Source organism: Anser anser, assembly GCF_964211835.1.
Source record: "Anser anser genome assembly, chromosome: 3".
NCBI classification, from domain to species: Eukaryota; Metazoa; Chordata; class Aves; order Anseriformes; family Anatidae; genus Anser; species Anser anser.
In genome coordinates, this window is record NC_139722.1 from 75,971,992 (window position 1) to 75,999,047 (window position 27,056).

At 38.4% G+C, this 27,056-nt stretch overlaps 1 protein-coding gene across 12 annotated transcripts in view; it reads right to left on the bottom strand.

The window, feature by feature from the left end:
- The window catches only part of RPS6KA2 (ribosomal protein S6 kinase A2), a 308,943-nt gene that overhangs the window by 106,078 nt on the left and 175,809 nt on the right, over nt 1-27,056 (bottom strand). For 8 of the 12 annotated variants that reach the window (XM_083828095.1, XM_083828099.1, XM_083828097.1 and 5 more), the window contains one exon: nt 2,833-2,949. In XM_083828095.1, the coding sequence (XP_083684221.1) occupies nt 2,833-2,949 (117 nt within the window). Of the gene's footprint in view, nt 1-419; nt 571-1,071; nt 1,189-2,533; nt 2,810-2,832; nt 2,950-26,513; nt 27,037-27,056 lie in introns of those variants that run through there. The other 4 variants (XM_083828092.1, XM_083828093.1, XM_083828101.1 and 1 more) reach the window with 4 other exon arrangements.

Genomic DNA, 27,056 nt, shown 5'->3' on the forward strand with positions numbered 1-27,056 from the left:
TTTCCTAGTTTGATGAACACACAAGTACCTCCGGTACTCACAACTGCAGAAACAAATTATGAAATCTGGATGCAACATAAGACTTTCTGAAGTGTTTTTCATTAACATTCATGATAAATTAAGCTCAGCTGCTCCAGTATCAACAGGAAGTCAGCTAATTCAGAAGTTCAGCTACAGCTAGAGAGAGAAACGTTGGGATAGTCATAAAGCAAGTTTGCCCCAACATCAGATTTTAATCTTTAATAATATTGTGTAAAAATGGTAATGGAATCCAACCTCACCCCCACCCCCCAAGCAAACAACAAACTAAAACCAATCCCAAACCCTTAAGATAATGATTTTAAAACGTACAGAACATACAACAGTACAGCATGCTGCATCTGCAGAAATATTAGGCTGCAGTTCAAGAAATACATTACCTGCCATGTACAGCTAGTAATACCCCTATTGCTGTAATAAGCAAAATTATCAATTTATGTTACTAGTCACTAGTCAGTTGTTCTCTGTTGCATGGCATAGGGCACTTGGTCTGCATTCCCTCCAAAACAGATGAGTCAAGAACAGTGTGTGCTGTTTCAGAGAAAATTAAAATAATTATCAAACCAAAAAGGAAACAGGACAAATTAAAATGCATTGTATTGCAAAATGGAGTTTGCATCCCAATTATTCTTAAAGGTATAGTCTTGATAGTACTTGAGACTATTGAGTGGTCCTAGAGTACTTACCAGACTGTTTATGTTAGCTATATAATACTAGTTTGCCAGAATAGCACAGGCATGTGCCTGAAAATGACTTTTAATTATCTAGTTTTATATGCATGCAAACACCTCAGGTTATGAATAACTAAATGTATTGATAGAACTACTAAAAGTTCCTTAGCTGGAGTAATGGGTACATCATCAAATCCCAACCCAGAAACCTAAGCAAGTGCTGTGGCTTTCAACAGAGTTGAGCATACTCCCTCTGAAACCAAAGGCACGTTCTTTAATCCTGCAGGAAATTATTTAGGTGATTTTTGCTCCCTAGGTAAACAACTTGAAAAACAGCAGATTTGCATCCCCAGAGACTTACAGATTTGATCAGCTGAAATACTGAAGTGATGAAAATTTAGGTGACTGAGGACTGCATAAGAAACACTGAACAGACTTCCTTCCTCTGTGTCTTTGCTGCTCTGGTGAGTTTACTGACCTGTTTCACATATGATGCTAAAAGTGACTTGTAATCACACACAACTCCAGACAGGTATGATGTCCACACACCCACATTCTGATTCTGCAGTGATTTCAGTGGAGCATGCCCCAGAAATCAGACCTCCTTTTGGGAAGCGGTGGCAGAGAATAAACTTTTTGCTTATACAATGCCTAAAACTAGAATGCCAACTTGGACAGATAATACCAAAACCACATCAGCACAATCTAAGATAGCCAGTGAACCATTTCTAAAATATTTACTGCACAGATATGAAAACTGGCCATACTGCTTCTTTTACTTTCGAAGAAGAGATTTTGTTCTCTTGTACTTCTCCTCCTTGTAGTAAATCACAGAAGAAATCTAATTCTGAGTTGTTTTATTTCTCACATTTCTTTAACATTCAAAACTCGAATATCATTATAGTGCTCTCAAGCAATTCTCTAGAGCAAAACTTGGAGTGAATGCTAACTCTCCTGATTTCTCTCATCTCAGAGATCTTGTAACAGCCTTACTTATCAATACGGTCCTAGAATACTCAGAAAGCTACTAAGTACTCCCCAAATAGCTTTATTTATCAATAAAACTGAAGACTCTGATTCATTGTCATGGTGCTCAGCTTTGTGCTGGGTGCCTCAGCAGATTTTAGGTATGAGCCAGTTCTTCAAGTCAGCTGGAATGATCCACCTCTGAAGGCTGAGAAATGAGAAATATATATATATATATATATATGTGTGTATTTAAAATGGTAAGGACTTCCATGTCCAGTGTAAATTAGGCTCACCATTCTGCAAATTTCAAAGTCTTATTTAGTTAAGCCATAGAAAGAGTTTAATACTGAATTGAGTCCTTCCTCTTTCTCTGTCTTTCCTTCCTATTCTTAATTGCAAATGACATATCCTGTTGAAGAAGAAACACCTTTGGGATTAAGCAAAGCCTTGGACTTAAGATAAAAAGTATTGTTTCTCAATAACTTAGCTTGTGGTTGTAAAAGTAGGCAACTTTTTAAATAGAAATGCTTTATATATGTAGTATACGTACATATACACTTGCATAAACACTCAGCAATTAATTGCATTAGGAAACAGATCTTAGTTGTGGGCAATAAAATCAAACTGAAAATGAAAACACTGCTGGTTAACAAATGAAAGCTTGAAACTATGAACTACTTTACATCTCATCGTTAGAAAGAAGTATTTCTCAAAAAATCACTATGAGGTAACCAGCAGGGTGAGTGATAGGGACTTCAAAATATGCCTGGGATCCCATCTGCCCTTAGCAGAAAGAAGCAGACATCTTTAAGCCTTTGAACGTTCTTACCACTAAGCAGCAGTAGTATGCTCACCTCCTTAGTGGATAGCTCAGAAAGAAGAGTCGTCTAACTTCATAAACAGTGTTGCTCATTAATGCTCACTTGTGCTCATTAGTTTGGGTCCAGAGCTATAAACTTCCTAAACTGTTTCATATACAGGAATCCAGCAAAAGACAAAAGTGCTATTAAAATGACAGAAGAGATTTGGATTTGCTTATCTGCTTTTACAATACAATTTATATACAAACAGTGGTACCAGTGTAAATGAACTCAGAGAAAGGACATGACATTTTTAGTGTTGCTCTAGGTGATTAGATAGCATTAAAAATTACCTTTCCATATGAACCTTGTCCTAATACTTTCAGCAGCTCAAACTGAGAAGGATCTGCTTTTTCAAAACCTTCCTTCACATGATGACTGATGTCTATCTCCTTCACTATACCTTCTTCCTGCAAAAGAAAGAAAGAAACAAACAAAATAATAAAAAATCCCCAAATCAGAACTGTTATCCTAAGGAAACATTTTGTTTATTAAAATCGCATCTGCTCTGACGCTACAATCATATATGAAATCTTGCAAAATGAACCAAATGCTTGTCCAAACATTCCATGTGCATGTAAGGCACAGGAGAGGGTCATGGGTTAGATATCAGGACATCTAGGCCTGCTCCTTCTGTTTATTAAACATCAAAATTATATCTAAATAAAGATACAGCAAGTTGAAACAGAAACACACTGTAGAGCTTTGTGCTCATCACAGACCTTGCTAACAGTGACATGTACATCAATACTACAGAGGCTCCAGCACACTTCTCTCCACATAATTCCTAACTCTTGCTCATAACATCATTTAAACCCACCTTAAAAAGTGAAGCTCACTTGAGTCTCAAGCAGCAATTCTTCTTATGAGTAGGCAATAAAGAAAAGGCATTGTTAAAAGTGGCTCTTCCTATTTACCTTGAAGAATGGAAAGTTACTACCAGTAACTTTCTAAATAAACAACAAAGATCTAGATGTGAAATCGAGGTGGTGGGAAGAAGAATAGTGAACATAAGAAACCAGCTGAACTAGGACTTTCATCTCGCAAGTTGTAACACAACATATTCGTTTGAGTTTGTTTTATGTTATTACGGCATGTTCCTCTAAAAAGAGAATGACTGGGTCATGTGAGACCCAGAGGGACTATGCAGAGTTTGCAGCAACCCAGAAAGCCATTGAGCTGAAAAGAAACCTGCAAAAAATAACTTATCTTCAAGGACAAAGTAGTGAGGGAAGATGCTACTTATATACTTTCTTATTTCTGAAGTGTACTGTACACCTGAATTTGATTTTTTTCTTTCTGTTCAAACTACTTGTTCTAACTTCTGAACAAATGGAACATGGATTTTGAGTACAATTTTTTGGTTTGTTTCATTTCCCAGATTTAAGTGAAGTGCTCACTTAGGAATAGGCTTGAATATTTCTGCACCTACCAGAAATTATTGAAATCTCATACATGTTACTTTTAGATGGATTTTTTTTTCCCTCAAGAAAATATCTTGATGAAAGCTATAAATATATTTGTAAAGTTTTTCTCTCTTCTTAAACTAAATGTGGAAAAAATAGCATCCTAAAATGAAAACGCATTCCCAAATAATTTGGCCATTGGGCCTTGAAACACATTCACGAAACACATCATTTGGCCATGAAACACATTCATTTACTGAACAAAAATAAATGCGATTTACCTCTCCCCCAAGAAAATTGTTATCACTTTTTACCGGCTGTAATAACACTTCCAATGCATGGCTAGTATTACTCTAATTGCTCTGCATACTACAGCTTCATCCTTTCTCTTCCCTTCTCTGCCTCCTTACACTCATGTGCTTTGGAACAGGGACTATATCCTCTTCTTGGTTTGGAAAGCTTCCTGTACTTTGTGCATGCTCCCAGAATCATGGAAAATAATCATCATCCGACAGCAACTATTTTTTCTGATCCTAATTTCTCTAGTTCAAGTGATTTGTATGAAAGGAAATGCTTGAAACCAACAACCAATTTTCATAGAGAGATTTAACGGTTTTCTAAGTATACCGCTGCCAGGATCCTCTCGTTTTTCTGGTTTTAATTACTGTGGGAGACTGAGTATCTTTCTGATTTTAAAAAATTCATTATTTCTTTTTTTTTTTTTCTGTATGAGAGAAACAATAGTGAACTAAAACAGATCCGATAACACTGTATTAGCTCTGTTTCTTAAGGAAACCAGGTATTACAAACATGGTGTAATCAAAGCCTCCATCAAGTTCTGAAGTGAAGAGCTTTCATACTGAGGGATGTGCATTTTACATAAACTGCCTGCAGCCAAGAGACTTGCACTCTGTTAAGAACGTTATTTTGAGCTAAGCCTGCCCTACCACACTACAGTTTTGGTAAAGTATCTGGACCGCCTGGATCACTAGCCATTGTACTCATAAAGGCTAAAAATGACCCCCTGTATAGTCAGGCTTCTGCCCTGATTTATCACCTTTTTCTCTGTATAACAGACCTTGTATGATTGGGAGTTTACTCTCTATTGACCATAAGCAGAATCCGGGATGATTGGCTTTCACAGGCCAACCTCTGCATGTGTACAACACCCTGAAAATTATCATATTATGAAAAAACTGAAAGATTTTTTTCTCGAGTTAGTGCAGCTTGAGTGCTTGAGCTTGAGGTCATCATTTCAGGATTTTGCCCATCTCATCCCAGAAGCACAGCACAGCAAGGACCATCAGTCAGAACCAGACGAAGTAGTAGGTGGATCTAAATTTCACAATATATTTAGGAGACAAAGCTCTACCAAAAAAAAAAAAAAGAAGAAAAGAAAAAAGAAACCCCATTTTTACGTACACTGTCTTCCTCAGATTTACTTTTCCTCTGAGGTAAAATTTTGATCTCAACAACCGTGGATGAGATCTACCACCTGAGGGAAACATTAATAACCTCTTTAATTCTGGAAGGCTGCATTTCCACCTGAACCATGGAGATATTTCAGTTACATTTACAGGTTTAAATGATGAGAGAGTTTCAATTTATCCATTCAGATTAGTCACCAAAGTCACAGGCCTTTAACCATAAGCATATTTCTCATTGTACTATTAAATTCAATATAACTTCTTTAGTTCAATGCATTTAGTTACAGGATTATATTGGGAGTATTAAGGTGATGACAATTCAGCTTGCTTGAAGGTTGCTCAAAACATTCTAGCATAATTATTTCATAACTTGCAATAAAAACGATACTTTAATTTCATGTGCATTTAATTAAACCTCAAAAATATTACTTAACAGAACAGGGCTAAATACAACCTTAACCGTGTTTTATCAGAAAAGCTGTGATTTTAAAGATTGGAAAAAGCCTGTTGATTACACGACTTAGCAGAAATACAGAAACGTTGGTTAGAAGGAACTTTTGGAAGTAATCTGGTCCAACGCTCCTGCTCAGACTATCACTGACACTTGATCAGGCCAGCTGGTTTTTGTCCACTGTAGCTCTCAGTGCCTCAATGACGCTTGAGCCACTTCCTGTGAAAGGTTATTCTTCGATTTGCCTGGCTCAGAAATGCCCACAATCATGTCAAGCTGCCTGCTCCACAGGGTCTTAGGAGGAAGCAGGATATTTTTCTAGGAAGGCAGGATTTCCTGTGGTCTCCTCACTAGGAAGGGGCAACAAAGCAGCACTGAAGAAAAGCATGCCAGACTGCTCCTTTTGTCACCAGTCATCACTACAGTGGCATTACTTGTGAGCTGCCTAAGGGACAGCTGGAATTTTAGCTGGTACGACAAATCCGCCTCCCACTAGAGCAAAAAGCAAAACTTCACTACTTGAGACTCAACACAGGCACAGTCCCTTTAAGGAAATATATTCCAATGTGTTGTGCTTCTGGCTCCCTGACACTGGGATGAGGTATTTTAAGTTCAGGCAGTTACAAGACTCCTGCAGCAAAACAGCCAAGGCTGAAAAACTTCCATTTTCCCACAACATCCAAAGACTTATAGGTGGCGAATGCCTTTACCTCTACTCAGAATCAATGGAGGAGCTGGTGGTCCTTATCACACTGTTAACTATTTCCTCTAAGAGACCACTAACACCAGACGCTCCTATTTTCATAGAAGCATCAGCATGAGGATTGTCTTGCTGGATCTGCTCAGGAAATTTAACTTGCTGGCACTATGCAGAGGGGAAGGAAGGAAGGAGAAGGAAATGCAAGACAAAGCACTGGTCTTAGAAATCCTCCTAGCTGAGCTTCCACATGGCATGCAAACATACTTCAGAAAGAGTCACAGCAATCTAAATTAGTTCTAGTTCTGGAAGGGAATATGTTCCCAAAGAGATGCTAAAAGGACTTTTGTTTCTTGGTGTGATTAGCATTCAGATAGACAGGTGTGATCTTAACAAGTAGGACACAAGGTATAAAGGCACCTGAAGGTACCCTAATTAGTCTAACAATGCTAAGCTCATTCCTGAGCTGTTCAATTTCTTTGAGTAGATTTCCATAACATAAGTAGTTGCTAGAAAATTGTCACTGATATTTGTCTAGAGTTATTCAAATAGCTTTTTTTTTCCTTTTTTTTTTTTCTTCTTGTCTAGAAACCAATGCTGCAAGTAAAGCTCACTGAAGAAGAATTCAAGGGTTATCAGTGCCAGACCTTCAGTTTCCCTTGCATGGATTTTGATATTCTTATCACTCTTCCTAGGGAATAAAAAATAATAAAAACAAACAAACAAAAAATAGTATTGGTTCCCTTTTAATATTCTTACTTGGATTTTTCCCTATCATTCCTAAGATAGAATGTGGGATAACTTTTGTCAGGTACAGAATGAAAATCCAAACTATCAGAGCACAAGTACTGTGGGCAGATCACAAAATGGCTGAGGTCGGAAGGGACCTCTAAAGATCTCTCTGCTGTTTTGTTCTCAGTTATGTTTTTCCATTGGTCCAGTAATTATAATTTATTTGCATTTGGAACTTGTATTACAACAACCAAACAGAGGCAGGATATTCACACTGCAAACAAAGCCTGGACTTCTGTGCGCAATGAAGAAGCTACTTCAGTAGAGAGAATTTCACTCTGGAAAAAAACAAAGCAAAACAACAACAACAACAACAAAAAAACCCTCACACAAGCCAATTTCCAAAATGGTTTTGATCAGTGAGTCAAAACTGAATGTTCCACAGTTTGGTCTTGCAACAGCTGTGCACAGCAGCCCAGGCTCTTGCTCCCTGCTGACTTGTCCCGACACTGCATTAGCAGGAATGTTTGACTAGATGAGGCTTAATCTTTTGTAAACTTCTGTAAATATTTATGTTTGCACAAAAAGCATCATCCTGTGACAAAAGTGAGATGGATGTTCTTCGTGGCTCCCAGAAAGCACACAGTAGAGCAGCACAGACGATGAGAGGGAGGGCAACGACTGCAATACATGATGGAATAGGAATGGAGAGTGATTCCCTCTGCTAATACAAGACAGACCTAATCAGAACCTGATTATACACTGCATTATTCACTTCAGAGCCCACCCTCCATTTGGTAGAAACTGTGGACAAACTAGTAACCCAGAATTGGAGTGGAAGTGCCTTTTTGATCTCCTTTCCTTTGGGACATAGGAGATCAGAGCCTCTCCTCTTGCCCTGAGACTGCAGACAGCATAGCCGCATCTGCTTCAGTGGTTCCTGGAGGCAGCGTGGGCAGAGCAAGAGGCAAGTTGCTCCCTCTGGCACTGCTCTCAGCTCACTTCTAAGATTTCCTCGTGGAGATCTTGGAGAAAGACATTCACTAGCGCTCAGTGGCTGCCAGGGAGTGACCACAGAGATTGCCAGAATTTCTTCTGACTCACTGTCACGTGCCTGAGCAGGACCGGGAAGTGCAGGGCTATAGCACTGAGAAACAAAAAGGCATGTGGAAGTACAGGCCTTCCAGGAGAGTTGCTCTTTTCAGCTGTACAGCCTCTAACCTTGCCTGCTTAATGGCCTCCCAGCAACCCTCCCATGGGTTTCTGAAAGAGAGGAGCTAAGGTCATCCTCAAACCCAGAGACCACTTTAATTATGCAAAATATATTTCTACATAAGCAAAACCTTTCTGTCCCAAGACTTTCTAAAGAGGTGTGAAACAGCTGGAGATGGTGTCATTCCAGAATGAGCTGCTTTTAGCAATGGACAATCTTATGCATTTGTATCACATCGGAGGGAAGATGTGGTGCTAATGTCAGATGATTATTGTTTTTCAAAACCAGTAGGACAGGATTCTGATTTCTAATCCTTGCCTGGCCACCTCAACAACTTGCACAAGATCAAAACTGTCACACAGATCTGGCTGTAAAAAAGGGCAATTTTCTGATATAAATATGTGCAATTTGATATGCAGGTTCTCCAGTCTTCAGGTCTGTTGGGTTTGCGTGCTTTAGGGCCTGATGTTAATGAAGAAATGAATGAAAATGTGGCAAAAGGAAATAATAATAATCCTAAAGAGAATTTATTTCTGTTCCAGAGAATCATTACGAGTCTATAGCATATGCTCCAGATATAGACTTTATTTTGTTACCTGTCTTGCCATTTGGCAGGTTACCACCTAATATAAAACTAAATCACAACTATTTAATGTCCAAATATCACAGGCAACACAGCATTCCAAAATGCTATGGTTCTTTAGGAAAGTACATTTAAAACTCTGATATGGGAATACTTAGAAGAACATATGTCCAACAATGATGAGGCCAGGTTTCCACCTTTGTTTCACAGGTTCTAATCTGGTTCAAGCCACAGGAGAGTAATTTTTGAGAAGACAAAATAGGTTATTCATAATAGTTACAGGAAAATGGGTACAGGAAATGAATTGTTGGCCTGTGTTCAGTTCTTTGAAGACAGGTATTCATGTTAAAAAAAAGCATAGGAGTATTTTCATTAGCCTCTTCTCAAGCCTGTCTCCAGCAGCTGAAGTAAAAATTTTAGAAAAGAAACCTCCCATTTTAAAAGGTTTGTAATCCAAGTTCTGGCTTCTGTTGTAGTCTGCTTAGATGTAAAATGAGAAATACTGTAAATGAGTCTGTTTGTTTTACCTTCTACTGTCAAACTAACAATTGCTTTAGCAACAATGTCTTGGTTTTATCAAGTCCTTAGAGAAGTATCTTGAACTCCCTGTGAATTCAGTGGAATTTGTGCCAAGTCCATGCTTGGACATAAGGCCACCTACCTTCTCAAAAGTCATCTAGAGTTAAATAATGCACAATAGTTATTAGAGAGGTTGGGATTCTTTCAGAGACCTCTCACAGATTTGAATAGAGTTATCTTTCAAAAGGAATTTCACCATGATCAAAACCTAGGGGAAAACAAAAACCTTAGAGAAATTTCAGTGAAGTGCAACACTATCATTCCGTACTCAATTCAGTAGACATTTTTCCAAAGAGAACATCTATTACACTCCCTTTAGCATCTTTCCAACTCTTTTTGTCCTACTTTTTTTTTTCCTTCTTTCTTCTCACTAATAAATTTCTTTATATTTGAGGTTCATCTAAAATAACACAAACTAAAAGTAAAGAAAGATTTCCAGGAGAATCACAGATATCAAAGACAGAAGCTACAATCTGCTGGATGAATTGGTGAAGGCCATGAGTTGGAGGTTTGAGTATCTGAGTGATTTGGGTTCAATCTACCCAACACTTCCTCTGTCTATTTGGTTAATCACTTAGGGTTGGACTTCGCTAAATAAATGCAAGTATTTATGGCACAAGAAACAATATTTTGAACTAAATGTCTAGCTTTACTTTACAGTAAATGGAAAGAAACATGTACTTCATGATAAACAGACATGCTGCACATTTCTCTCTGATGACTATGAAGAAAGCCTAAGATAACTCAATGAAATGGGGGCTTCTGAAGTTGGGTGAGGTGAACTGCCAAATTTCTGTAAAAATTTGAAAAACACTTAAGTGGAGTAGTATTGCAGCCAGTTTTTTAAATAACATTACAAAAGAGAGGTTCGTAGACACATGTCCTGGAAGTTTCAACACAACTTCAACTGAAATCAAATATTTTTCAAAAGTAATTAGATACTTGAAATTTCTAGGCACTTAAAAATAGTCAGAGGTGCTGGCAGTATTCTAGGCATGAGGATTTTGCAGTTTTGGTAAAATAGACATTATATCCACTTTCTCTCCAACCTGAAAAATAGGAACAGTTGCTTTTTGTTATCTCTTGGGAATACTGTGAGAATTAGCACAGAAAAAAATGTGAAATTATCCCATACTGTGGTAATGGATAGACAAACCACCTGAAATGTATCCAGTAATATGTGATAATGGGCAGCCTGTAACTGGATTCTCCTTTAGCTCAGATTAAGACACCTTAGGCTTGAAGACTGGAGCTGCTTATCTGTGACATTACAGACTCATTTCCTGATTGGGACAAGTATGTACATGACAATGACTGTGAAGATGCACAGGGAGAACCATCTTCATATTCAAAGTGCGAATACACATGAAGTAGAAGGAGACGCCAATTCTCAGTCCAACTTTCAACTCAAACCATTAGCCAGCATAACACTAATTTTATGTTGATTTTGATGCAACCTGCAAATGTTTATGTGGAGTGGTGAGTAGAAGGAAGTCATTAAAAAAAAGACAAACAAGAAAATATTAAAGCAATGGGTTAAAAAAAGCAGAACAAAAGCAGAACCATCTGGTCACAAAAAATACAAACAGTTGGCCAGCCTTACTCATACAGCAGCTCTCTACAAATACCCAAATACATTTGTGAACTTTAACAGAAACAGTCTCAAAATGAGTCACACCATTAAAGGACAAAGAACTCAGCTATATTGCTCTGAGCTACAATAAATAAGAGCAAGAACATTTTCATCAACGCCCTTACTTGGCATGGTTTACATCTGTGCCTTTGGTCTTACATCAGAAGAGCTGTAAGGTCCACTACCTACTTTTTCTGCTGGTGAAAAGGGAAAAGAAGAGAAGTTGCTGCTCATTCACCAGGGACCAAACAGTAATTAAGATCGGATCCAGTGCCTAGAAGATACTGTTGTTACTTCTAGAAGGATAAGTATTCTTATTTCCTTAGGCTGATGCTTGGTAACACTAGAGTTATGAAGACTACATGCAATAATAATGGACAGGCAACATGCATTATGATATTTTAAAAAAAAATACTCATTTTATACAGAAGAAGCTGGAATACCAAAAGGCTTTCAATTTTTTACCCTCCACTACAGCTAAGGTTCTGTTTCCTGGTCAGTAACATGCCCTGCATGCTCTGGTCTGAACCACTTGGAGGCTCTTTATGAGTGGCTTGGGTGGCTCTTGCTGGGGATGTTCCAGGAGCGCCACCACCTTCCACTACCACAGCTCGCTCTCCAGAGCTGCCTGGCCGCTGCTGCAGCACATCAACCCTTTCAGGGAAGCCCTGACTGTCCTAATGCGATGGCCATCTGCTGTTCATGCACTTGTGTTACCGGATATGGACAGCCCCCATATACCTCTGTGTCCCAGTGTTCCTTCTCTAAACTACAGGTAAGGCCATCTTCCTTTTTCATGGCATTACTGGAGTAAAAGGGCCCTAGAAAAGATTATGAAATGTTCAAGTACTGTGATATTAGGCTCAGAGAAGTGGGAAGGTGGACAAAAGGGTCTGTGTGGTCTGGATACTACTCAAGAAGCATAACTAGTTACTAAATGCCTTCAGTTCACTTATTGCTATACTCAGCTTCTTCACAGACTAGAAAAGGAAAGAAAAAAAAAAGCGTCTGATGTTGTATTAGTGCATTCAGTGGGAAATAAAAACTCCAGCTGCACAAGGAAGATAAACTGCTTAAGCAAAATATATTTGCCACCATTTCCTCACTGTTTCTCAAATGATCCCAATAAAACACTGCTCACCATAGCAGTGTATATGGCACTGCTACACTGCAAGTAGAAAATACTGTAAAAAAGGCCTGGTACACTTGTATGGTGATTTTAAAGATCAGAACAATCTCTAATAAGTGTATTCAAGGCAATATATCAGAGTTCATTTTAAACTGTAAGACAGTGGACAAAAGTCTGTACTAAGAGCTAATCACGTTAATAGTGTTGGATTAATCAGTTTAGGAAAAAACACCAGTCTGCTGTTTAAAAATCACTTGTAGAGTTTGGTAATTATCATTTTCTTTCTGAGAGAAATATAAGCCTGCTAGCACATTTTGAGCCTGCCAGTAACTACATTAAGCATCAGCTAAGGATTTAACTAGCTCGTACTTCACAAACTGGAATACTGTTGCTATTAGGTTAGGAAAAAATGTGTTGTAATGAGGTTTGTTATCTCAGTGGCATTTAACAGGCAGTCTTAATAGGGAAACAGACTGATGCGAGGCCATTATGGAATCAAGGCAAATTAGTTTTAATGCTACTGTTCACAGCTTGGAGCTCCAGTGAAGTCACTAAAGGAGAGAGGGAGATGGAGACAAATCAGGTGTAAAGATGGCATTGGCAAAAGGGAAATTCTACAGAGAAAATACTACAAGATTTAGCAACAACATGGACAGAGGAATAATAAGAGGAAGACAGAGAGACAAGGAGGTATCTAGGAGGATAACAATTACAGGACAAGGGAAACTGTGGTTCGTGCCTGAGTTGACAGAGAAGTAAATTGAGAGAAGACTGGTAGAAAATTGTTTTGTCTTTGCAAACTATCGCTACTGTAGCATGAAACACTTTAAATACAAAGCTAGGAGGAGAAGGCTTTTCCCAGAGCAGAAATAAGCTATGGTACAGTTAAGATAATGACCAAAAAAACCTAATTATATGCAGGCATATGAAGGAGGAAGGGGAAGTGGCTGAGGAAGGGCAACAGAGTAGTGTGAGTGGAAAGGCCACAAGAGCCTGTGAAGGCGAGATCCCTGGGACCAGCGTAACTGTGCCTGCAGCCTAGATGGTTTTCATGGGACATGAGAAAGAAAGTATATTGCTCTCCCCTTTTTGCTGTGTTTTTATTTCCCATTTCCAGGAATAAGGACATGGATGACAACTGTAGATGCAGAGGCCTACTGCCTAGGGCTCCCCCACCTACAGGCAACCTGGCAGGGCCATGCCGCTTCATGCAAAAACAGCCCTGTAGAGGAGACGTGGTGTTGCAGAAGGACAGGCCCGACAAGGGGCCATCAAAACCACCCGCCACATGTGACACAGGAGTTTCAGATGGCAAGGGGCTGCAGGCTGTGGCACTGCAGAGAGGCACACTGGCACTGCTTGTGTCCAGGCTACGACCAACAGTTCCAGTGCTGGCCTAGACGGAAGGAAAGGATCATGTGTCCCTTTTACGCAGCAGCTTGGTCCTAGTTGAATTCTGAGCCATTCACCTGGGTGGATGAGAGTGCAAACATACATCACAGAGTGATCCCTGTGAGAGCTATGACTTGTTGGATGGGGACGCTGCTGGTAACAGCCCTGCTACACCCGGCACTGCTCCTAAAAGAAAAGGTGACACAAACTACCTTACGGTACCTCAGCTCATGGGTTCCAGTTTCACGGACAAACATTTAACAAGGGATACTAGAACTGTAACTCACAAATTAAGCACATTTATATCTTCAGCTGTGTACTTTTATTACGTCCATGGGTGAAACCCAGGTCATCTTTGCAGAAGTATGTATTTCAGTGCCTAAGGACTGTTACTACACACAAGTATCTCTCTAAACACATTTTCAGCAGTCTACTGGATATCTGTCCCAGGGAAATTGCATTTTGAATTTCTGTGAAATACTAAGAAGCCTCTAGTATAGTTCAAAGATTTATATGGTAGATCTCTAAGGAATGGGTTGCTAACTGATTAGCACAGGTCTCCTTTTCTGTGAAGGCAAAAGCTGTTTACTGCACATGTTATACAGTGCTAAACAGAAGCATATATTAGGTATATACACCACACTGAAAAGATGTGTATTTTAGGGATGAGAATAAACAATGCGGAAAATCCATCTGGACACAAAGAAACACCTTTGCCACACTGTTTGGAAGACTCTCATTTCAGAAAGGTCAAACTGCTGCACCAGTCTGTCTCTTTCGCAGAGGTTTCCAAAATAAAATGTTTTCCTATAACAAAAGGGGGGGTGGGGAGATTTTGTTGGTTCTCAGCTTATTCATTACAGCTTTATGGTTGCAAAAACTGAAAGCTTTTTATATATCATTGCAATGCTAAATTCCTAACACCATCAGATAAAAATATTGATTTTAACTATCATTTACAAAACTATATATGTAAGGGGGAAAAAAGCCATTAGATGAATATGCTCAAATAAAGAAATGGATGAACAGCTTGACCAAGGCTGATGCAGAGTCTGGAAGGATTTTCAGGGTCAGATTCATATAAACTTGTCTCAACTTTTGCAAAGCCAGCAGAGAAATGGGTACTTTTAGGCTTTGATTTGTATCAGACAAAACTGCTGACTATAAAAGAAGTCTAGGCTGACTAGTTCACATACAGATTAATTCTCTCTTTTTGAGTGCCTTGGTGACTCCTTCAGCTGGAGCATATGCACTTCTCAAAAAATGTATGATGCATTATCATCATTCATCCCACCTTTTTCACTATAGATTTTTTACAGTCTCCAGCAGACCATGTGAGATGCTCCCATCATCTCATCTTTCTGGCCTGACCTGTACAGGTATACCTGTACCAGTCATGGTAACAGCTTTCTGCAGGGAGATTCTTATCCTGCCCAATGACTGCAATGATCTGCCAACACAAGTCAGTGAAATCATGGCACACTGGTGCTCTTCTTGGGCTTGAAACTGGAAGCAAAACCATCACACTGTGGCGAACATCAGGCCAAACCTCCAAACTGGGGGAAGCTCCAACAAATACAAGAAAAGCCTGTTTTCTTCTTCAGCTTCTTAATTCAAAATACATTTTATTCTTCAGCACAGTCCTGACTGTATTTTGCCCATTAGTTCCACTGACATCAGTCATAAGACTTCCAAGGCAACTTAAAACTGAGCCCAATCATAGTGCACTCTGCTAGGTGCCTGCAGAGTGTGAGATGTGGCTTTCAGCTGGCCTGCAGGCTTCTTACTCTGTTGCAGCCATGTAAAGAGACCTTTACATCAAGTGCTCTCAGTTCCTGTCTTCAACTACTTTATTCACAAAAGCCCTATTGAAAGTGAAGGTACATGATGACGGAAGCAGGCAGTGGAAAGAAGCTCTTTTTGTTTAATCAGTTTCTGTGTATAATCCTCCAGTGTTTTAAAGCATTGAGGATACCAGTTTTAGAGTAAAATCACTGCTCTAGCCTCCATTCTGCAAGTATTTTTTCTACGTATATGCAAACATGCAGAAGGTCAAACTGAGATTAACATGATCCTGCTAGGTATTTTTCACTGATCTGTGGATATTTCAGTGTTTTCCTGTTCTGGCTGATACGTGTTATGACAAATCCATATGGCATCTTAACAAATAAATGGTTTTGTAATAAAATAAAATATGATCCAAATGGCTGTACTGAAAATAATGAGTGACCTAGACCCATACATATTTTCCTGACAACACAGTGTAGGTCTTCAGGGTAAATCATGACAGAAGGCGATTTACTGTGAAACTCAATGGTTCTGTGTTACAAGCAGCAAACTCAAAGCCCTGATCTGCTCAGGACTGCCAGCATCAGCATATACATGGGACAGTCTTCTTCAGGCCCACTGAGGCTATCCAGTCCCGAAGCATAAGACTCTGCAGTCCCCTTTGCTGCACAGTGTAGGGTTAATAGACAAGGTGGAGAGAGGAGACCAATCCATATCTACTGTCCTACTAAGCAGGTGGATATGCTCATAAATGATTACAAAACTATACCTACAAAAGGAATAGAACATAAATGAAGATACTACTCTCTTTGAGCCAGCAGCAGAATAAGGCATATTGCAACCTCATGGCTTCTCATGAGTGTATCCCCAACCGGCTAGGGGAACTAAAGGCTGCAATACAGAAGATTGTACAAGAATGTTCCTGTGCTCAGGGCAGTCACAAAGCCTTTGGGGACCTGTGGAACAGGCTAACCTTCCATTCAGAGCCAACAGATAGGGCACAGACTAAAGGCTTTCTTCCTATTCCACTTTTAACTCACATTTCTTATAAAGCTCCAGTTAGCAACCAACAAGCACAAATGAACAGAAACAGAACCCAAACCAAATCAAACCCAACAACCCCACCCTCAAAAAAAAAAAACCTTCACATATACATAATATCTTTATTTTTATTTTTTTTAAGTCAAGCTAATGAAGGAAAAATGCTTTTTGATGCTCTCTGTGGTGAAGAATATCAGATTGATAGCCTAAATCACTGGCTGGCTCCATCAGGGTGAGATGCCAGCAAAAGCTATAATGGAACTGGACAAAATTTTGAAGAAACTAAGAAACTGGTGCACCACTATTGTAACCAACTTTTTTTTTTTCCCCCCACATAAAAAATTGGAAGCCCACTTGTACTCAGTAATCCTGCATGATACACAGGACACCAAGCAATATCTACCTGTGTTTCTTTATAGATAAGGCACTTATTGTGCTCCTTAGTGAATCCTAGACAATTATACATGAACTAGAGTACAGCATTTGTACTGGGTCTTATTTTTATACACCCAAGTCAACCTACTGTATCTGCACCACTTGCTACTACATCAAGGTTTTATGAATAATACCTTTAAGACAACTGAATGGGTAAGAGAAATAATTCACTCAGTAACAAGAGGGAGCTGAAATTAATATTTTGGGCAAAGGAAAACTAGACAATACCATCAGATGACAAGTGAAAGCCAAAGAGGAAAGCTAAAACTATACAAAAGTTTTACTTCAAAGAAGTGTTTAATCAAACACACAAGTCCAGTGCTTGCTTGTTTTCCCCATTTGTCCTGTCATAAACAATGAGCAATGTCACAGTTTTTCCAAGAAGCCATGGGAGGTAAAATTTCTGTAATTTAAGACAATACTTTAAGGAAAAAAATCTTTAATGTAAAACACTGTGAAAAACTGATTATAAATTTGTCACAAATTTTGCATTGTTTGTATTTCTAAAGTTATTTACATTTAAAAGATTATTCTTTTTTTATTACCAACTACACAGCAGGGACCCGTTGTGCCTAAGAAGAGCTTCAGTTTGCTTTGTTAAATGCTGAGAGTTTTCTCAAAACACATTATTTTGGGGCTGTTTTTTTTTTTTCCTGATTGTTTTTCAATATTCGAAATGTTTCTTTATGCACAAAACCTGAATAAGTGGACATCTGCTATCACTGAACTTTATCCAAGCTGTATATCATACACTTTTTGTGCAGGGCAATATCAAAATTTTTAGTCCTCATAAAATTCCTTATGCTTGTGAAGATGCATATGGATGTCATCAGTGAGTTTGAATTAAGCTGTTACTGGATCCATGTGAAACCAACATAAGAATTATGGCCCTGCACAGTTGTAATATCTAAACTTCTAGTTGTATGAAATAGTAAGTAAAGCTGAGTGACATATAATACTGCTGCATAAATACTCTTCATTTGGAAGTAAGAGTAAAGGGAAGTAAAAAGTCACAACAGATTCTAACTTCTGTAACTGCTCTTATGCCAACAAGCAGGAACTGTGTGTTTTAAGGACACTGAAGGCTGATTAGGTGTGTTTGGAACTGAAATTCCTGGAACTGCATAGCATAGAAGAGCAATCTAAGCCATTTTTATCACAGTGAAGGGTACTGAAAATAGAGGCATCCTTTCGTACATGGGCTGTCAGTTGACCAAGGATGATGTATACCAGACGTGATAGTATTACAGGAAACACACAGCATTATTTCCAGTCTTTAACAAGAAAAATATGTATTATTTAAGTATACACATACATACTGTGTTTTAACTGGAGCAAAATTGGAAGGAAATTACTTTTTTTTTTTTTAATGAAAGATTATCTAAATACCTAAGGAGTCCATCACGTACTAAACAGTGTCTATCAGCTAAGCTAGATACTGAACACCTCTCCCTCGATAGTCACCAAAGAAAGGCACATAGTCCCTTGCCATATTCTCCATCAACAAACAAGCAAATCAGATCCTTTCTACCCTTCCTATAAACTCCCCCTCTTTCTTCCTACCTACACTAATCAGATGATTATGCGAGACTGAAGACACATGCACAAAATCTAAATTATCTTATGGATAATGTTAAGAAGCAATAGGCTTAATCACAGCATGAAAGATTCAGATTAGCCATCAGAGAAATCATTCCATGGCAAAGGCAGAGAAACATCAGAACAGATACCACCCAAACAGCATGTAACCAGTTCATATCTAACCTCCCTTCAACAGCCTTTCATCCCGATATTACATGCTGTGTTTGCCAGCTGCCCATGGTGTGTGCACACAGCTGTAAATGTAACAAATATTCTTAACAAATGGTGGCTATTATGAGATATATAGCAGATATGCAGGATCCACCTTATGAATATTGAGCCCAGATCTAAAAAATCATCACTTTATAAATAGGCATAGTTCTCATGCTTTTAGCTCCATTACGGCAATGTAAGCAGATGCTTGAGAAGAAACTGATCTTGTAATAGTTTTGCAGGATTGGGCCCTAAAAAAAGGAGGATACAGATGGTGAACACAAGAGGCACGCTGAGTGAAAACAACTCTCACTTTCCATGGTGGCAGAATGCCAGCCGGTTGGAGTCTGTTGATGATGGTACAAGAAGAAGAGGAACTGTCATGCATATGTGCCAAATTTACTCATTTAAAAAGTGAATTGGGCATCACCGTCTGTTGCAGCTAATCAACAAAATGGGATAAGTGGGGCAACAAATTATGCCCCCTTTAATCAACTAGCACTGTCATCTCCTTTGTAAACAAGGAGAGTTTCTAAATTTGTTTTTGCTAAGTATGAAGTCGTAAAAGAAGATGGAAACATCCTGTTAACAAATTACTGTCTCAATTCAAAGACCATCAAAAGACTTTCTACAGACTTCAGAACAGGATCAAACTCTCTAAATAGCATCATTCCATGAAAGAAATTCAAGGATGAAGAGTACATTCGTTACTTGGGTTTTTAAAAGTTATTCCAAAAAAAAAAAAGAAAATTAGATCCTGATTGTGGAAAAGCATACAAATGGTTTTACAACAGTGTGACTACAACATATTGGTGAAGGCATAAAGGTCTGAAGAATTAGACCTTTGTTTTACTTGTTGCTTGGATCTACTAGTCCAGACAACAGATATATTGTGTTATTTCACATCTTTTTGGAAAAGGGACTAGAAAGAAAACACTTGAATTGCACAAGTTTATTTCCCTCCAGCACGCAAGTCTTCTCTGAAAATGATAAATACCACTGATTCTTTCCATCTTCAAAAGAAGGCACCTGGACAACGTATTTCTGATGTAAATGTCTTCAGGGGAAATTTTCTGGTGCTCCTGACCTACCATCCCAGCCAGAAGAGCTCCAGCACCTCACTCATTTATATTTTGACACTCCTCAGTTTAAAAGAACTCAGATCCAGAACACAATACTATGCAAATGCAACTGTAAATAAACTGGATTAAAAAATAATCCCTGGAGGTTGCCTAGGTATTCAATGAAATTTTTCCTGAAGTAATACAGGTCTGAACTCATAATCAATTAAACAAAAAAACAACAACAAAAAACACACCCAAACATATAGAAAATGACTACAAATGCCTATGTTTTCATCCAGCTTTGAAAGATCCTTACACAAAATGCCATCAGATACTGCAGTCTTTACAAAAATCTTTCCATTATTTAGAGCTTAATCAAATCCAGTAATTCAAAACTAATTCAGCTGAAGGCTAAATGAGAAGTTGCATGGTTCACCTGGTTTACTAAAGACTCAAAATCTTTAGTAATTCAGTTAAAATAGTTTGCCAAACAAAAATACTTGACTACAGAAGGTCAATACACAACCTTTGCTTATAAACACATAAGGTAATTGTTTGAGGAGCAGCAGAGCGTTGAATTAGTACTGCAGCATCCTTTCATTTTTTGCTTTCCCTCTCTGTGAAATTAAATTCTCTTCAGTTTCCACTGCCATTGCAAAACATTTCAACAATCTGAATACAGGAATTAGTATACTGACCACTAATGCCAATGGCCCCCCCAAACCACTTACTCTGAAAGAAGATGAGTTTTGCAATATGTAGCTGCATCTATAAAGCAATGGAAAGTTGATGGTTTCCTTCTGACTGCCATAGAAAGGGCTGCTTTGTACATTTCTTTCCTCAGGGAATACATTGCTATAATTTTCCATTGGAGAGTTTCTGTATTCCTGTGTTGCTAAAGTGGCTGCAAAGCTGACTTAATTTAGGTCATCAAAAACTTAGGATTAGTCACATTGCCAAAACCAAATAAAGAAAAAATGTAATTGCTACAAAACTTACTTGCTTATCTTAACTTTTTCTATCAGATACTATGCAGCGTTCTTCAAAATGGTAAAACTCATAAGCTGTAACTTCTACATTATTTTGTCTATAAAATATAGAAAAGATTAATCTATATTTCATTTTTTTTCTGTGTTGTTATTATCAACAACAGCACATGCACTGTCGACATCATCCATTACAGGATGTCAAAATAACAGAAACATTAATGTAGTCTCAGAAAACCCTGCAAGATGGGTAAGTATTAACCTCAGATGCTGCAAGGTTAAGCTGCTTGCCTGCGGTCACACAGTGAATTTGACAGGATCAGGGATAAAACACAAATTTCCTGATTCCCCAGCCCTATCACAAGACCACAGTGATGTAATTAATTGCTAAGTTTTAATTTAATGGTCTGTGCAATTCATATTTCTAAATCTCCAGAGTTTGTAACAGCAGGTATTAACGTTTTACTTCAGGTTCAAAAGTACGAAGTACCCTAAAAGCTGTTCTCAGTTTAATGGAAATGAAATGGCCTGTCTCAAAACACTGTGCTGTTAAGAGCATGCTAATGCTTATAGAACTGTATAGGAATGTTAAATACTCAACTTTCTGGTTTGATTACTCATGCTGTCAGAGCTGGCAATCCAGTTCAGCTTGTACAGGGCTGACTCGGATGTCTCCATGCAGCACCTGTCTATAGTACAGGCATAACCTTAATACTCCCTTCCCAGGCACAACTCTACTGAAACACCACAATGAGAGGTCACTCCCACGAGATTTTGCAGATCTGCAGTGTACACTCACTAGGTGTGTGGATAAGTCTCTGATGCAGGAGTGGGAGCTATCTACCCAGCACTCAAATGATGTTTTAGTTTCAGAAAGATTAGACAACAGCTCATTACAGGAAACGTTACAGGCTTCAAATGCCTGTTCCCCAATCCCAGTTCTGCTGATAAAAGTGGGCCCAAGGCCCAACACATCTCTTTTGAGGAACCCCAAACTCTCCCGCCCTGCTTCCCCCATCCAGGTCCTGGAGGAAACAAACAAACAAACAAACAAAACCACCGTCATTTGCACCCATCACAGAAGCATGGAGAAATATGCCCATTTCAGAGCACCATATGGGTGGACAACCCCTTTTGAGTCCAGAAACTCTCTCTGGTGTTCACCCAAACCCAAAGTCTGTGACTCCAGAAGTTTTTGTACATGCAAAATACAGTTTCAAACTTTATTTTTAACTTCACTATTTTCATTGTGCCTTCACCTCTCCTCCTAGCTGATTTTTCCTTCTCCGTCTTTTAATTGAAACTTTTCCTTCATCTTGCATGCTTTATTGATCTTTCAAATCTTACCAGCCATTTTGTAGGTTAAGCAACATCTGTTTGGATAATTAAAGGAGATTAACAAGCCAGAGAACAGTCATTACCTGCAGACACACTGAAAATAGCCTTCTCCACAAATCCAACAGACAGACATCAGTTACAGTAATCCTCGAGGTAGACACTATTTGCACATTTTATATGTGGCACGCACACTGAAATAGGTTTCTCTCTTTCAAAATATGTGAACTTCAGTATTTCAGGAAACAAACACTGAAACTGGTGCTTGCCATGTCAGTATGTGTAGGCTCTCACTGACAATCACATTTTCATGAACTTATCTTCTGTGTCTACTTACATGTGCAATGTCATGAATATGTTTAACAGCAGAGCCAGAGGCATCCAGTTATTCAAGTTACTTCGATAATATTAAAATACAGACACGCTTTTTTGAAGAATTTCAGCATAAAAGAAGAAGAATTGCAACATAAGAAAGACTTATTTAACCTCTAACAAATTTCCTCGTTTCTTGTTTAATTTGAAGAATCTACTTATTGGAAAGTATATTGTACTCAATTAAGAATCTCTTGGAAATTTTACTCAATATTATTGGGTTTTGTTACAAATGTCACTTGATGTATAAAACTCACACTACAGCTAGATTTTATTTTTTTTTTTAATCAAGCATATTCTGGTAAAGTTTTTTTTTTTTTTTAGCTGGGTTTTACAAAAAACCTTTAAAAGAAGCTGTAAAAACTCATTTTTCTTCATTTTTTAAATGCTATTTTAATTTGAGTTTGAAGATGTTTAAAAAAAAAATCAAGATATTGTTTTCTGAGAACATTCCAAGATAAAAAGCTGAAAAAAAAATCATGACACAGTTTTCAAAAAGTCTAAGGAAGAGTTTGTAAAATTAAAGAAACTTTTGCAAAGCTTTTATAAATGTTATGACCTTGTAACTTAAAAAAAAAAAGTTAAATAAACTGTGTCTACATGGAAAATCATATTGGCTGGGCAGCTGTGTCTTGAACTAGGTAATACAGCAGTAGACATACCAGAGTAACAGCTGGAGACATGTGGGTAAGGCTGAGATGGAAGGCATACATGCAGACATGCACACAACATCTGCCAGGCCTGTTTTTACCTTGAATGGCAAAATTTCACACTAGCTTTCTTTGCTTGGTAGCACAGGACAGGATAATTTGTTCCCAAATTAGAAACATAATCCTGGTCCTGAACCCGTGAGCGTGGAGCAGACCTGAAGCCCATCTGGCCCTGGCCGAAGGAGATGGTCTGGGCCGTGGGATGACTGAGGGGGACGGTGGGGCCCTGCTCTGCTCCCTCCTCTTTGGTCACACACAACCCCCATTTCCAAGCTATTTGTTCCCTCCTGGGAAGGGGCAAGCCCTTCTAGCACATCATATGGGCAGAGAGCCTTTCATGAAAAACTAAGCGAGCTGTAAAGGGCATATACATACACTGGGGGCCATAAGGCAGCAACATAAGGAACTTTACATAGAGTGACTTAAAGAAAAAAAAAGAATTAAGTGGCTTATATAAACCTGTGCCATAAAACCCCTGTAAAAATGCAGCTAAGGACACTATTTCTCCCAGCCTGAGGTAAGCACTGCAAAAAGGATGAAATTAAGGTTATGTAATGCCTCCCATTCAGCCCAAAATAAACAGTTTAAAGTCAAGAATTGCACTTTGACAGTAGCATGAGCCAAACAGCCCGTGCTGCTGCTTAAATTCCCCGTGCTCCTTTAGTAGTCATGGCAAGCTGGGCCAGTTGGGAGACAAGCAGGGACTGCCTGTGGAGCAGAAGCCCCAGGAGGAAGGAATCAATACCAGTTTCTATACAAGAGATCTCCTGAAGTATTAAATAAACCTTTATTTTATTTTTTCGTATGAGTAACATAATGTGTAGGAAATAATGTGCCAGCTGAAAGGAAGGTATAACATCTAAAGTATATTATTTTTTACATTTTGCTATTGAGATAGATATACAAAGTTCATAATGCTGTAGCACATTAGTTTTATTTGTTGTAGTCAGTCACTAATAAACCAATCCATTTTACTCCTAGTAGAATTAAACATTTTGATAAATTTTCAGTAAGGTAACATTTAAATAACACACGAACGCCAATTCCATATAAGCTTTGTCTATAGGGAACTGAATTTAAGACCAAAAGAAAAAAAAAAAGGCTAATTAAAAAACTTCTACTGAGTTTCAAAAGCTCAGTGCATCTACTTCAGAAGATTGCTCATAAATTCAGTAAAGCCCTAAAGATTACTCATGTCTAGAAGCGTTATCATCAAGGGCAAAGTAACTTTCTTTTTCTTCTTACTTAGAAAATGGACTTTTATTTTGCTGCTAATCACACCTACACTTTGAGTACCCATCAGTGTTGGAAGCTGAAAGCTATGAGCAAGTTTTATTTCTCATAACTGGAAGAAGATAATCTTTTCAGATTATTCCTTCAGACTTCAGAGATAGGGCTATGATTTTCCTGAGGGTATGTATTAGATCAATATCAAGTGCCCTTAGGATCTTTGTAAAGTATCTTTTTATTTGAAATTACACCCAATCTCAAACATATATTGAATTAGAAATTCTAATTGCAACTGAAATCTCTGAAATAGAGCATGCAATGTAAAATCTACACTACTATATTTGGGCATCATTCATATGGATCATTATCATTTCTAATGAATAACTTACTGCTGAACATTTCAAAAGATATTATTGAAATTAAAAGATCTATACATTCCTGATAGCATAATAAAAATGTTAACATTTGAACCTGTAATTTTCATCAGAGAAAAAATTAAGAAGGGAATTCCTTTGTTTATTTATTTTAAACATATGTGATACCCCTTAATTATGCATAATCCTTGGCCTCATATGTCACCCACAAATGTTGGTATGAAACATTCTACAGTAGGCAGCTACCGTTCCCAGAGGAAATTCCTCAAATATCCCCCAAATTTGTTCTTAATATTTACTACCAACATTCCTTTCATGCTGTCATAAAAGCTGAGTGACTTTCAAAAAAAAAGTTGCCAAGACTGAAATAACATCACTTGCACAGCAGAACAGTCCTCAAGCTCTTCTGCAAATGTGGTAGCCCTTAATTGCATCAGACATAGCCTTAACATGCTGAGCAGTATCAAAGCAAGCAATTGATGAGAACCACTGTGTTAGGATGCAGAGAGTGCAAATGAAAACATTTGTTTCCTTATTCTTCACCATTTTGTATGTACCTGGAAAGGTCACTGGGCTGGACCATCTTCTGTCCTCTGTGGAGCGCCAGAGTAGTGGACCACGGCTCATGGCCAAGGATGCTGTTCATTATGGTGATAAGTGCAATAAGCAATAAAAATGCTGGAAAAATCCACTCCTATTTGATGTAACGAGCGGCTATTAGTCTCCTGTGTTTATATTAACGTTCTGTCCCTAGGCAAAATCCTGCCCGAACTCCACGGTGCTACCCCTCAGAGTGCAGCTAGGGGGAGCAGAGAAAGAAGGTGGTCTCCATAGAGAGCCTGGGAGGCTGGAGAATGACTTGATTATTCCCATCCAACTCCTTGGGCAACTCATTGGTGTTTTGCCAGGCCCCCAGTCATAGGAATTTGACTCCCTTATTGCACTAAATGATTGGGAGCTGATAATCTGCCTATCATATCCAATCTAAAACTGGAAAATAGCCATGCACCTTTTAAAAATAGACTTTTTATCACACCATATATTGATTATCCTCTGGAAGCACGCCAAGACACATCATTCTGGAAGCCAATCTAAAATAAATATGACCTGATTTTATCCAGAACAGGTTGAACGAAGCCTTGTTACTAGGCATCTAGCTTTTTTTTTTTTCTCCCCTGTCCCAAATTGAACACATTTAACTGATATGTAACTGTCTGCATATTAATATCACAGCCTCCTGGCAATTATGAATCATTAAACAGAATTTTAATATGGCTTATTTCACATGTGTGCACTGATATTTAGAAAAGTTCAGTTCCCATTCTTTGAGTACTGGAATGTCTTTCAAAATCCTAACGTTGTATCACTAAAATGGCCTGATATATGCACAGAACTAACCCCAGCCATCCAGCTGTGACCTGCCAGAAAGACAGACAATAGCTGTCCGGCCTGCAAAAAGTTCAAGCACAAATGAAAGTATTACTGACAACCCTGTGAAAGAGAAGATGGAGATCTGCAGCCCTACTGCTAATAAAGCTTTGTTGCCAGCCCTCATAAATGCAACTTTAGCATCTGAGAGAGCAGCTACTGCAGCAGATTTTACCTGACTGGAGCTGGTACACGGAAGACACAATCACCTTTGGAACAAAGTTTCAGATGATTCACTGCTCAAGAAAGGCTTCCATATAAAGGCAAATGATTGCTAATTACTGGGTAAATTAAGTGCTTCTCAGGGTTGATTGCTGCCACTGTTTACTGCTACAACCTGAAGAAGTCAGGTTCTTCTGCTGGATATTTGAACGTACTTAAGAGTTTCCAGAAGCTGAGAGAACAGGTTTCATTTACAGCAGTCTACCTCAATGCCACTTCCTCAGTGGAACAAACTGTCAATATGCCAGATATTTCCTGTGCAAATAAAATGACATTTTATGCCTGCTTCATTAATGCTGCTCATGAATATGGATGAAATGTCAGACAGAGAAGGGTGGATACTCTGCGTGGGGAAGGCTATGACCCTGGAATAACTCGTACCTGCAATTAATAAGTTATAACAAATTATCATAGGACATAAATTTTATAGGACATGAAACTAGTAGCATAAAGCAATGATTTCTTATGGACTATTTAAATTAAAAGGCTTATATTA